Raw genomic sequence first — 12,780 nt, forward strand, 5'->3', positions numbered from 1 at the left:
CAGGCGTCCAACTACACGAACGCACACATACGCACGTACACACACACATAGTTCATGCACATGCATACCAGTATCTGCAGGATGATAACGTAATTTCTTATCATTTCCTTATTCACTCGTGATACAAACAAGTGATTTTGCAGAAATTAGTTTAGTCATGTTTACCAGAATTATGTGGAGAGATAACACACGAGTGTTTGACCTGTCTGTCATTGCCTAAGATTTGTAATGCAAGGCAGCGTCCTGTGATCCCAAACCGCGTGACATTTCTTACATTACATACCTAACAATAAGTCTGTCGTCACAATGTTATGTGCTAAGTTGGATTTCATTTATTTTGCCTCTTCATATCTAAGCCATATGCTGATGTAATGCATTGTGTAAGTGCATTTCTCCTTTTACTATAAATGTATATATATATATATATATATATATATATATATATATATATATATATATATATATATTTTTTTTTTTTTTTTTTTTTCCTGGATGCAAGATACAACTTCTTTGGTTTTCAGAGCAAAAAGCTTGTTTTCAACATGACTTTTGTATCTCGAGGTGTCGTCCTCAAACTTATTAATATCGACATTTTCTTTTAGATTATGTTAAGTTCATAACTGAGACACTCCTAATTACATAGAAAGTATATAAAGTTGGTATAGTTTGGGAACTGAGCTTAGTATAGGATAGAAAACAATTTAAAGGTCATGAGTATATCTTATCTAAGTAAATACAATCCAAGTCATGTGTGAATTGTGAATCCATGAAACAATCTAATGGTGGAACTGCCAATTGAAAAATAAGAATCATAAAGGCCACAGTTAGTTTCCAATTTATCCATTTATTGATTAATATAATACAAAGAAATATATGGAAATAGGTTGTATATATATGTAATATTACAATATCTTGAAATAAACGATACTTTTGTGTTCCTGTTATCATTTTCATTGATCAACGAACCCCATCCTGCTTCCCTGCATGATCATTGTGACATTCAAGAATGAGTCAAGCAGGGCCCCGACAAGGGGAGGGGAGGGGGGTGGGGGGGAGTACCCCGGGGCGGCACGTTTTGGTGGGAAACACTTTTGGTGAAAAGGTAAAGCAAATTCCCCCTAATGTACTTTTAATGCACGATTTATTTATCATGAGTTGTGTGTATGAATGATGTGTGTATAAACTTTGTTTTGTGGATGCACGTTACTCGTGAATCGTGCTAGTGACCATCGGATATGGAAGGTGGTGTGTGTGGGGGGTGGGGGGGGCACTTACCCATGTCGGGGCCCTGGAGTCAAGCCGACATTTTTGGGTACTATGACCATGGGGATTGAATTTTTACTTTGTACACTAAAGGATTTTTCCCCTTTATATGGGAGGTAGCCAAGTCAAAAGGCAAGTACCCACTCCTTCCCACCTCACTCCCTTCCGCCACCCTTTCTTCCCTCTCATCTCAGCTCCTCATAGGTGGTGGGTCATCCCTGTCTCCCGCCCACTGTCTTGAGTAAGAGGCAGGACACAGTGCATCCACAGCAAGGCCGCTTCACTTTAATGGCGGCCCCATTCTCCCTCCCCTCATGCTGAAAAAAGGGTGAGATGGAATTTTTGGAGGACATAGATATTCTCCATTATTAGAAGATTAGATATTGCAAACTGGTTAAGAAAAGAAAGAAGAGAGAAAAAGGATTACATAAATTGCGAGTGCCTACATGCTTGTATTGTGTGACTTGAAGATAAAGAGGTGATATGAAGGTCACCTTTGAACTGTGAAAAAGGCGGAAAATTAGACAGGATTTATTAGGAAGGAATTAACTAAAACCAAGAGAGCACAGAAAAAAAATTCTTGGGGGATATTAAGAAATATGAATTTCCATATGGGTAGATAATTTTTTATAAGTAAGAATATATTATCTGGGCAGAGAACGCATCGATGTTTGATAAATGGAGACACAGACGGGTCCTCACGAACACGATCGACATTGGCGTAGTCACAATTCTTTTGTTTTTCCTGCATTCTTAGTCTCATTTAACTTTTGTTTAAGAGGATGTTTTGTGGTCGTATAATTATTTAAAAGAGAGCAGAAAAGAAATAATTCAATTGTGACCTCGTCGGAGACCACAGCCAATTTAATTTCAACCAAAAATTTCAAGTAATCTCATTCATGGTCAAGTTCAGGAAGAGGCTAAAGATGAGATTATTTGGTGATATTATCTCTCAAGATTTAAGATCTTATCTCATGAAGTGGCGTTTGCTTACTTGAAATTATAATGTTGAACGACGTAATCTCGTCACCAAGGACTGGGATTCGTGAATTTTAGAGGAATCTTGAACAAGGAATCGGATCAAGCTTGCTCAGAAAGCAGAAATCGTTCAACTAAAAAGGAATAACGACGCTTTAGCGAACGAGGAGGATCAGCTTCGCGGTCAAATAAAAAGAAACGACGCCAGGACGATGTCAAATGATTGATTGGTCGATAAGGTTGGTTTTCCAATCAAAAGGAAGTGATTAATTAAAAAAAAAAAAATCATGGAGGAGCAGGAGAGGAAATTTTAAAAGAGACACGAAGAAAATATGGTAGAGAGAGAAAGGAGAGAGAGAGAAAAAAAAACTTGTGTTAGGGATGTAACGGATGTAGGGTCTTGCAAAAATATTTAGACATCATTGCCAGAAATTGTAGAATACTATAAATGAGTGGGAGCTCAAAAAAGAAAATCAGTTTTCATTTGTTATTTTGTTTATCTTCTTCCATGCCTCATGTAAGTAGCAGTCAATTAATAAAAATGAGTGTTTGGATAATTTAGGCGCGTGTGTGTAAAAAAAATCATTCTGATGCAAAACCTTTGTACTGCTATCTTTGACCACTAATCTGTAGCTTTAAACTTCATACCAATATATATATATATATATATATATATATATATATATATATATATATATATATATATATATATATATATATACATAAAGTTTTTTTTTACATAAAGTGGAAAAGTATATATATATATATATATATATATATATATATATATATATATATTTACATAAAGTGGAAAAGGCCCATGCATGCATGAACACTGGATATCACCTTCCCTCTACTTGGCCTGGCAAGCTTCCAGGAGGACTACACAATAGTCGGAAGTAAGGCCATGGACAACAGTCACATTTTGGACCGGCCCATTGTAGTCGAGGTCTTCAAGCTCACCCGAGGTTCCAGTCATGGAGGCAAAGCTTTTCTGTGGGGGAGAACGTAAGGACATAAGCATGGAGAAGACTGCAAGAGACCATGAGACCTACACTAGGCAGTTTCATGTCTGTTGCCACCTATCATCCTCATCCACAAAGTTATCCGATCTTCTCTTAAAGCAACCAATAGTTTTAGCTCTAATTACATGATTACCAAGTCTATTCCATTTGTTAACCACTCTAACAGAAAATTGCCCATTTCCTTTTTAATCCTAAATTTGTCCAGTTAAATCCATTTCTACAAGTACCATCCTGCTGTCTTAATAGGATGACCTTACCTTGTCCTCGTAAGGTGAGTCTCTAAGCTCGTATAATTTTGGTTATTCTTCTCTGTACTGATTCTAGTGAATTAATATCCATTCTATAGAACGAGGACTAAAACCATACCGCATAGTCAAGGATAGCTATAACTATCACCAGATAGATTTTAACAAAAATATCTGCTCTTATGTTTGTAACCGTCCTAACAGTAAATCCTAATGCCCTGTTAGCTCTATTCCTGGCTCTAATGCACTGTTTGCTGGATTTTAGGTAAGGGCTCACTGGCACTCCCAAATCCTTTTCACATTCTGTTTTCTCTAAAATAGGGTTATCTTAACTATACCTGCTTTCTGAGTTATGAAAACCTACACTTAACACACTGCACTTTGAGATATTGAAGTTTATTTACCATTTCAACGACCATGCAAACAATTTGTTAAGATCTTCCTGCAGTGTCCCAGGGTTTTCCTCGGATCTAATATGGCGTCTTATCTTAGTGTCATCCGCAAACTTACTAACATCACTATTAATCCTACTGTCCAAGTCGTTTATATACATAATAAACAATAAGGGACTTAAAATTGAGCCCTGAGGAACTCCGCTAGTATTAATGCCCCATTTGGATTTCACACCGTTAATGGTGACCCACTGTTTTCTGCCACTAATACGTGCTCTAATGTCTAATCAATTCAAAGATTTTTCCTCCTATGCCATAGGCTTTTATTTTATTTGATAGTCACTGGTGGGTCACCTTGCCGAACGCTTTGCTAAACTCAAGGTAAACAACATCGTAACTATTATTGTTATATGCCGCCTTGTAGAACATTTGTGTAAAAAAGACAAAGATTAGTTACACATGAACCTTACCTTGGTGAACCAATACTGTGTCACAAATCAAATTATGCCTCTCGATATGATCCCTGATACTATTTCCTATGAACGATTCCATCATGGTTTTTCTCTAACCGATGTCAAACTGGCCTGTAGACTGTAGTTATACAAAGAAAATGTATTACCCTTTTTAAAAACAGTAATAACGTTTGCCTGTCCCTAAGAAATAGACACAAATCCATTGTCAATCGACTTACTAAATACTTCTGTTAACTGTTCACAGGTATCAAATTCATTGCAACAGCCTTGCAGTGCCACATCCTGCTAACTTTAACCCTCTGAAGGATTCCACATATAATGGGGGCATACCTCGTCACTCAATATTTTTTTTTTCATTTTCTAACCCCAATCCTCCCACTCCCCTAGCAGTCCGACAATTAAGTGAAAGGCTGGCATTCCCATATACAAACACCACTCACTCTTCTGTACCCTTCTTAGGTCTGATCCATGAGTTTGATAGGATTACTTTCCAATGCTATTCCCCCATTGTCCATCTTCAAAACGCATAAACATCCTCACCTCCATCTTGGTGTGTTTGTATTTAGTCTCCAGATCAGGCTCAAGGTCTCTATCAGTCCCGACAATTGTTAACTTCTCCCCAACTCCTCACGCTAGCCGGTGACAGGTGAGGATGCGCCGATGAGCTTTGGAGCCGAAATAATCCTCTCCGATGTATTAATCACAGGACCACTAAATCCAGGTTCCCATCGGTTGTCCCTCCAAATTTAAACCAATCGGAAACCACTCTCCAGCTCTCACACTTCATAGAAAGAGAACCTTTCGGTACTACCTTTCACTTTTATATCTATAATGAGTTCATTTTCCGAGTAAGCTATTTTTCATCCTTACTGCTCGACTCATTCCCTTTCCCTCCTACATATTTCCTACCTCATCCAGCACGTTGCGAAGTTGAAGAAGAGTTCCGTGGACCGAAAACCCCTTCAAGTTGAAATCCCTGATGGTGACATTCCCATTCTTATGATTGAAGTAAACATTGGCATAGTGCAAGTAATCGCCCCACATATAGAGGGCGGAATCTCCTGGAAACGCCGCCATCTCTACCACTCCACCTGGAAATCGTGATTAAAATGTGAAAGATATTAATATCATTGGCAGCACACGAAGGATACATTAGGAATACACGTGCCCATCTTGCAGGAAATACAGGATTGAAATGGAACTCAGCAATATTGCCAGGGATGAGGAGTCCTAAGTATGGATCAGAACGTTATTTATATAAAAAGATTAACTGAAAAAGTAATACTTGTTACGTTAAGAAATGGGTCCATCAAATGATGGTATGTCAAAACAATGGCTAAATCTGCAACGCAAGAAAATGCAATGTATCTTTACTAGCCATGTACTTAGAACGAAGAAATACGAATTATGATAAAAAAACACACACACAATATATAGGCGTAAGTACCAACTAGGAAAAGTAAACTAACGAAGCAGAGCGCTTTCGTATAATTACATCTTCAGTGCAGATACAAAGAAGGAATTATAAAATGAAGAAACAAAGTACAGTAGAGACAAGTTTTCAATCATAAAAGAATGATAATGATGATAATGATGATGATGATGATAATAATGATAATAATGATAATGATGATAATGATGATGATAATGATGATAATTATGATAACTATGATAATGACGATGGTGATGATGATGATGATGATGATAATGATGATGATAATGATGATGATGATAATGATGATGATGATGATGATAATGATGATGATGATGATAATTATGACAATGATGATCATGATGATAATGATGATAATAATGATGATGATATGATAATGATGACGATGATGATGATAATGATGATAATGATAATGATGATAATGATGATAATGATGATAAGGATGATCATTATGATGATAATGATGAGATGATGATGGTAATGATTATGGTAATGATGATAATGATGATGATGATAATGATGATGGTAATGATGATAATAATGATGATGGTAATGATTATGGTAATGGTGATGATAATGATGATGATAATGATGATGATGATGATAATGATAATAATGATAATGATAATGATGATGATGATAATGATGATGATGATAATGATGATGATAATAATGATGATGGTAATGATAATGATGATGATAATGATAATTATGACAATGATAATGATAATGATGATAATGATGATGATAATGATGGTGATGATAATGATGATGATGATGATACTGATTATGATAATGATGATGATGATAATGATGATGACGATAATGATGATGATAATGATGATGATAATGATGATAATGATGATAATGATGATTATGATGATGATAATGATGATAATGATGATTATGATGATGATAATGATGATAATGATGATAATGATGATAATGATGATGATGATGATGATGATGATAATGATGAGATGATGACAATGATGAGATGATGATAATGATGATAATGATGAGATGATAATGATGATGGTAATGATGATAATGATGATAATGATGATGATAATGATTATAATGATGAGATGATGATAATGATGATGGTAATGATGATGGTAATGATGATGGTAATGATGACGATAATATTTGGAATCAGTTTTGTGGCTCGCCGTTGATGATGATGATAATGATGATGATAATAATGATGATGATGATGATGATAATGATAATGATGATGATAATAATAGTAATATTGATAATAATAATAATAATGATAATAATAGTAATAATAATAACAATCATAATAACAGTAATAAATATTGGTAAATAGCAGACGAACTAACCTTGCTCAGGGTCAAAAAATTGTCTCCATTCATCCACGGGGCGAGACACTGTTGAAACAAAATTTTTGCATATTAGTCGAAAGTTCCATATATTTTATATACATACACACACACACACATATATATATATATATATAGAGAGAGAGAGAGAGAGGAGGGGGGGTATTTTTCTTTGTCCCAAGATGTGCCTCAGGCGGCAGACAATAAAAGAAAAGCGTCATGCAGTGTATAGGAGAGGTTAACTGTGATGGGTTTTAACTTTGTGCTGTGGTTAATGACTTGAAAATGGACGATATTTAGTTAATTACTAACTCTTCGAAGATTTGAAGAAGAAAAACTAATGCTTAATCCCTCTGTTAGCAAGGGCGGGGCTAGTTCGGGAGGGAAGGGATGCCAGGGGGGAATTAAATAGCCTAACGACAGGTAGAGTGAAAGGGAAGGCACCACCTGGTATGGAAGGAATTGGTGCCACGGTGGAATCCGGGATGAAAACAATAATAATGTTGGTCATTAGGGAAAAGGTGCTACTTGTAAAATAAGAGCAGTTCTTTTCCGTTAGTTATTTACACATTTCGCCGTTGGATTTTGAAGCGCGTTCGTTGCCGCCACTGACGAAAGACAAAATCGAATCAACAATGAGTGTTTTTCTCTGTATTGTCACTGGATGAGGCCAGTTTCACATCGGAATGGAGAAAAGCACTAAGTACTGTCCTCCACGTACCGGGAAATGAAGCCCAACGTGAGAGGATTTTCTCCATCACGACCTTCCAAATGACACAAGGAAGGAAAATTTTGACTTTAATATTACCTTGGTGGGAGTATCTGTAAACTCGGTGGTTGGTAAGGAAAGTGAACCAGCCAATGTAAGACTATGGAATAAAGTGAATGCGGGTTTAAGGAAAACAAAACAAAACAAAAAAACTCAGCAATATTGTGAGAGAAATATCTGTTTCCGTTGACATCCTACGGTATCACCACGGAAGCTATACTTTCTTGAGTTCCAGTATCTTACCGTGTCCGCAAGAGTTGAAGAACCAGATGGATCCCCCTGAAGAAAACACTTGTACATAGTCCACTGGTCCAGGGCTCTTGAGGTCAAAGACTTCAAGAGACGCGCCAAGGTCTGGCACTTCAACCTTTGAGATGCCTTCCTTCATATGTCAATAACAGGAGGCATACGCATTATATTTCTAATTATGAAGAAAAAAGTAAAGATTCATGATATCTCCACGGAAGCTCACGTGCCTTTTCTTTTGGTAAACTGAAACAAGTGAAGCTTTGAGGAACTCACGTCCTGGTCGGTGTTGTCAAGGTACATCTCCAATACCGCTCCAGGAACCAATGGTAATTTTTCAAAAGTTAGTGTCGACATTCCACCATTTCGATGAGAGAACTGTAGAAGAACTAATGAAGGGCTTCCATAACCCCGGGCAAGAAAAGTGTGCTTTTGACCCGCGGCTATGTGACCTGACGTCACCGTCCTCTCTAACCCTACAACAGCCATTTTCGGCTGCTGCTGCTGCTGTGGTGTAGTTGTCGCCTTCGCCGAGAGAACGGAGATGGGAATTCGGTCATCCGCGACTGCAAACTGTCCATCTGTAGGAGAAATGAAAATCACTGCCTCGTCGAAGGAGGAGGATGGGTCGAGGTAGAATTTCACATGCCTGTCGATAAGAGGTAATTGGAAACATGTAAAAAAAAAAACCATGCTGATGCATCACCTAATATATATATATATATATATATATATATATATATATATATATATATATATATATATATATATATATGAGAGAGTGATAGGTGGGGAAAGGTAATGGAAAATGAGTCCTCCGAAGGTCAGAGAGACCGAAACGTTAGGACAATAAACGTATTCTAAAGCCCATCTTCGTTTACCCTTCCCCACCTATCACTCTCTCATATATATATATATATATATATATATATATATATATATATATATATAAATGCACATAAAAGTGTATCTAATGTTTTCACTTTCATAACGTAAATCCCTGAACAGGTTCATATATTCCTCAGTCAAATGAATGTATACTCACTCTCCCGTTTGCAACTCAGTATAACATCATGATGGTGCTGAGACTCAATCACGGCCACCAGAGGACGTGAATCAGTTCTTTCGGTTGCGAATTCAAAGTTCCTCCACGTCGGCTCCTCCCGAGTCCTGAGGCTCACCCTCAGGACCCTTTCAAGGATCTGCAGGGTCAATTCGACCCACTGATTGCTTCGGACAGTGACATCTGGTACATCGAAGTTCTTCGGGCTGATACCTTCCCCGTTGTAGATGAGTCTGATCCCCTTGACTGACGGACCGTGAACCAGCAGGAGAGTCCCCTCGTCACTACCGGCGACATCTCTCAAGTGAAACGTCAGAGATGTCGTCCAATTTGAACTGGACCGGAATATCACAGAAGTTTGGCTGTCATCAATAGCCAGGTCTGTAATGTGAAAAAAATATATACTTTTACACCTAGGTTTCTTAAACCCAGCACTCGCCAACCACCCCTTTTGAGGACGTTTGGGGCCAGGGCATAAACCCACTTGGGAAATTGGTCCAGAACATAAAACACCATCAATTCCCGAAATAGGTTTATATCATGGGCCCAAACGTCCGCGCAAGTGTGGTTGGTGATTGGTGGATTAAGAGACTTAGGTGTATTCCTGTTTACTTTAAAGACTGAAAATTCCACATGATGATGTGATTGTCACCCTACACTTGCACCATCTTGGTCAGGTGATCCCTCTGAATCCAAGTGGAAAACCCGCAGCCCCATATTGGGTGGCAATGGTCCTTGAAACCTTTCACAGATCTCGCTAAGAGGAAAGTGTTGTCAGTGTGGGAGCGTTTATGTCACTGGGTGATAGTTGTAGGGGGAGGAATGCAGTTGCCAGTTGTCAGCTCTCCATGTGAAAAAGAAAAGAAAAGAAATACTGATAAAGTTGACAGAAAGATCTTGGGCCCAGTCTGGAGACTGAGTGTCAGCCCCTCAGGGTTGCACCTCCTGATGGAGATGAGGAGATAGATGGGTTTTGAAAATGGACAGGTCCGCTGTCCATTTTGCGGGTCCGCCACATGCAGGTACTGGTCCATATCCTTCTGAAAAGACATCAAGATGGAATCCAACCAAATTGTCGAGCTGAGTAACAGCCACTCACATTGAACTTTGACTGATTCCAGTGATTCCCGTGTGACAATAGTGTAGGCTAGGCTGTGCCCCTCAGTCGGCGCAGGCAAGGTCTTGTTCGAAGTAAATGACACATGTCTTTGTTCAGATCGATAAGAAAACCGTGACGTGAACTCTACACGGCCATCCTCTTTGCGTGTGAGTGACACACCCGAAAGATTCCAGTCTTCGTATTTTTTCATCTCGCTTTTAAAACCAAGGTCTTCACTCTCGAGGAAGTATATATTATCGCCGACGATCACATGCAGGGAAGCCATTCGGTGGGGACCATCGGAAATGGACATGAGTAACAAATATCCCTTATACAAATGTTGTTTAATCCGTCTGATGGTAACCTCGCCATCCACGAAGTTGAGGTACTCCATTCCCTTAAACCCGATCGAGGTTTTTGAACAACCTGCAAATTAGTTATTTCTAGTTAAACGTGGTAAATTAATTATGTCACAGCCAATATCCATATTGAGATAATTCCATAACCTATATATTCCCTTTTTTATATTATCTTACCATTGTCGCCGTCCAGGTCACACCGCTCGCTGAGCACAATCTCTCCTGAAACAGATTGAGCTTATGAAAACTCTAAATCTTTAGTTAGCAAGGGAAATGTATACAAAACCTAGATGGTGAAAATATATGTGATTCACCATTGTCTTGGATCATGTGTTGGACTCGTGATCGGCAGCCATTACCCTCCCGGGTGAGAGCTCATATATGACCGATCTATGGGTAATGCTGTGGCCCTACACGCACACAACTCCCCGCACACGAGTGTTGGAGTATCGGCTCGCAGCGCAGCGATACTGAATTTATTCCCGCCCTGGGTGTGTGTGTGTGTCTGAAATCGGACCGCTGGAAAAGCGGTTGCGAACGCTACCACTGCGCCATCGAGACGTGTGTGTGTGTGTTTATGTATATGTGTATAATATATATATATATATATATATATATATATATATATATATATATATATATATATATATATATATATATATATAATAACAAAGAACCCAAGTCGGAATAAAAGGAAACTTTTAAGAAAGTATAACTTCTATATTTAGGCTAATAGCTATAGCCCTCTCCAGGAAAGTACAGGTTACATGAAAAGGGGCTATATCTATTAGCTGAACTATAGAAGTTATACTTTCTTCTAAGTTTCTTTTTATTCCGACTGTGGGTTTTTCGTGATTATTTTTACAAATGTGCCGCTACTTTTTGCCCAAGTGATATACATATATATATATATATATATATATATATATATATATACACATATATATATACATTTATATATAATATACATTTATATATATATACATATATATATAAATAAATACATATATATATATATATATATATAAATAAATACATATATATATATATATATATGTATATATATATATATAATATATATATATATACATTTATATATAATATACATTTATATATATATATATACATATATAAATAAATACATATATATATACATATATATATAAATAAATACATATATATATATATATATATATATATATATTAATTGTATATACGGGCTAGGGATTTTCTCTTGCGTATACCTCACTAACAGTGATCGCTAGTACGCTTATTATTTTCCATGTGCCTTACTGTGGATTTATTCTCTTTTGAAAGGAGATTGTGATTTCGGGTACATGTCACTTGTTCAGTAGCTTGGGATATTCTTTCTCTGTAGATAGGGAAGAATGTTCTGGATTCTGGATTCCTAGGAAAGACCACCCGCTTGCGCGGGATCGTTTTTTGTGGGAGGGGAAGAATGTCTGTATGAAAATGAAAAGACAGTAGCGTATAAAAGAGGGCTATGTTCTGATGAATGGTGTGATGATATTTCATTTTATACGTTAGAGTCCATACCTGCTCTTCACTGGGAGAGGCCAGTGAGTTAAGCTATAGTGCATACCTAATTCTGGCGGAGGTTTGTCGAATGACCAATCTGTTGGTGGATTTGTGTAGATGTAGCGCATACGGTTGTATCCTACGTCCAACACCACTGGGCAGAATTTTGATGCCGGCATTGTTATAACTCTATAATCCTGAAAAAAAACACAGACATACAATTGGTAAAGTAAACAATTCTCATACAAAAAAAAAAAAAAAAGACTTCTATGTCCAATATAAGCCATGTAAAATAACGAGCTAATTTGTTCAAATCTCATTAAATACTGGCACTACCTCAGCCACTGATTTTTGGGACATTTCTCTTGACAGCGATCATAAATGTAACACAATGGTCAAATTGTTGAAATTTGTGAAGATGCATCTGTAAAGCATGCAAGTCACTCATTTCAGTGATGACACCATTAATGTATAGGTCCTTTAAATCACATGGTGAGACAGCGCCTGCCGTGTTCCCCAACAATACTGCA

The 12,780-nt window shown here is 37.4% G+C and overlaps 1 protein-coding gene across 5 annotated transcripts in view; it reads right to left on the bottom strand.

Annotated features, from left to right (window-relative positions):
- Positions 1 to 831: 831 nt before the first annotated feature.
- The window catches only part of LOC143029084 (uncharacterized), a 61,066-nt gene continuing 49,117 nt past the window's right edge, over positions 832 to 12,780 (bottom strand). For 4 of the 5 annotated variants that reach the window (XM_076191480.1, XM_076191479.1, XM_076191476.1 and 1 more), the window contains exons 9-18: positions 12,315 to 12,447; positions 10,889 to 10,933; positions 10,353 to 10,778; positions 9,236 to 9,634; positions 8,467 to 8,771; positions 8,188 to 8,326; positions 7,176 to 7,223; positions 5,286 to 5,467; positions 3,088 to 3,235; positions 832 to 1,580 (exon numbers count right to left, since the gene is read on the bottom strand). In XM_076191480.1, coding sequence (XP_076047595.1) covers positions 3,095 to 3,235; positions 5,286 to 5,467; positions 7,176 to 7,223; positions 8,188 to 8,326; positions 8,467 to 8,771; positions 9,236 to 9,634; positions 10,353 to 10,778; positions 10,889 to 10,933; positions 12,315 to 12,447 — 1,818 coding nt within the window. In that variant the 3' untranslated portion in view covers positions 832 to 1,580; positions 3,088 to 3,094. Of the gene's footprint in view, positions 1,581 to 3,038; positions 3,236 to 5,285; positions 5,468 to 7,175; positions 7,224 to 8,187; positions 8,327 to 8,466; positions 8,772 to 9,235; positions 9,635 to 10,352; positions 10,779 to 10,888; positions 10,934 to 12,314; positions 12,448 to 12,780 lie in introns of those variants that run through there. The other variant, XM_076191477.1, reaches the window with a different exon arrangement.

The sequence above is a fragment of the Oratosquilla oratoria genome, chromosome 10 (genome assembly GCF_046742065.1).
Source record: "Oratosquilla oratoria isolate Oo_2021 chromosome 10, ASM4674206v1, whole genome shotgun sequence".
Classification (NCBI taxonomy): domain Eukaryota; kingdom Metazoa; phylum Arthropoda; class Malacostraca; order Stomatopoda; family Squillidae; genus Oratosquilla; species Oratosquilla oratoria.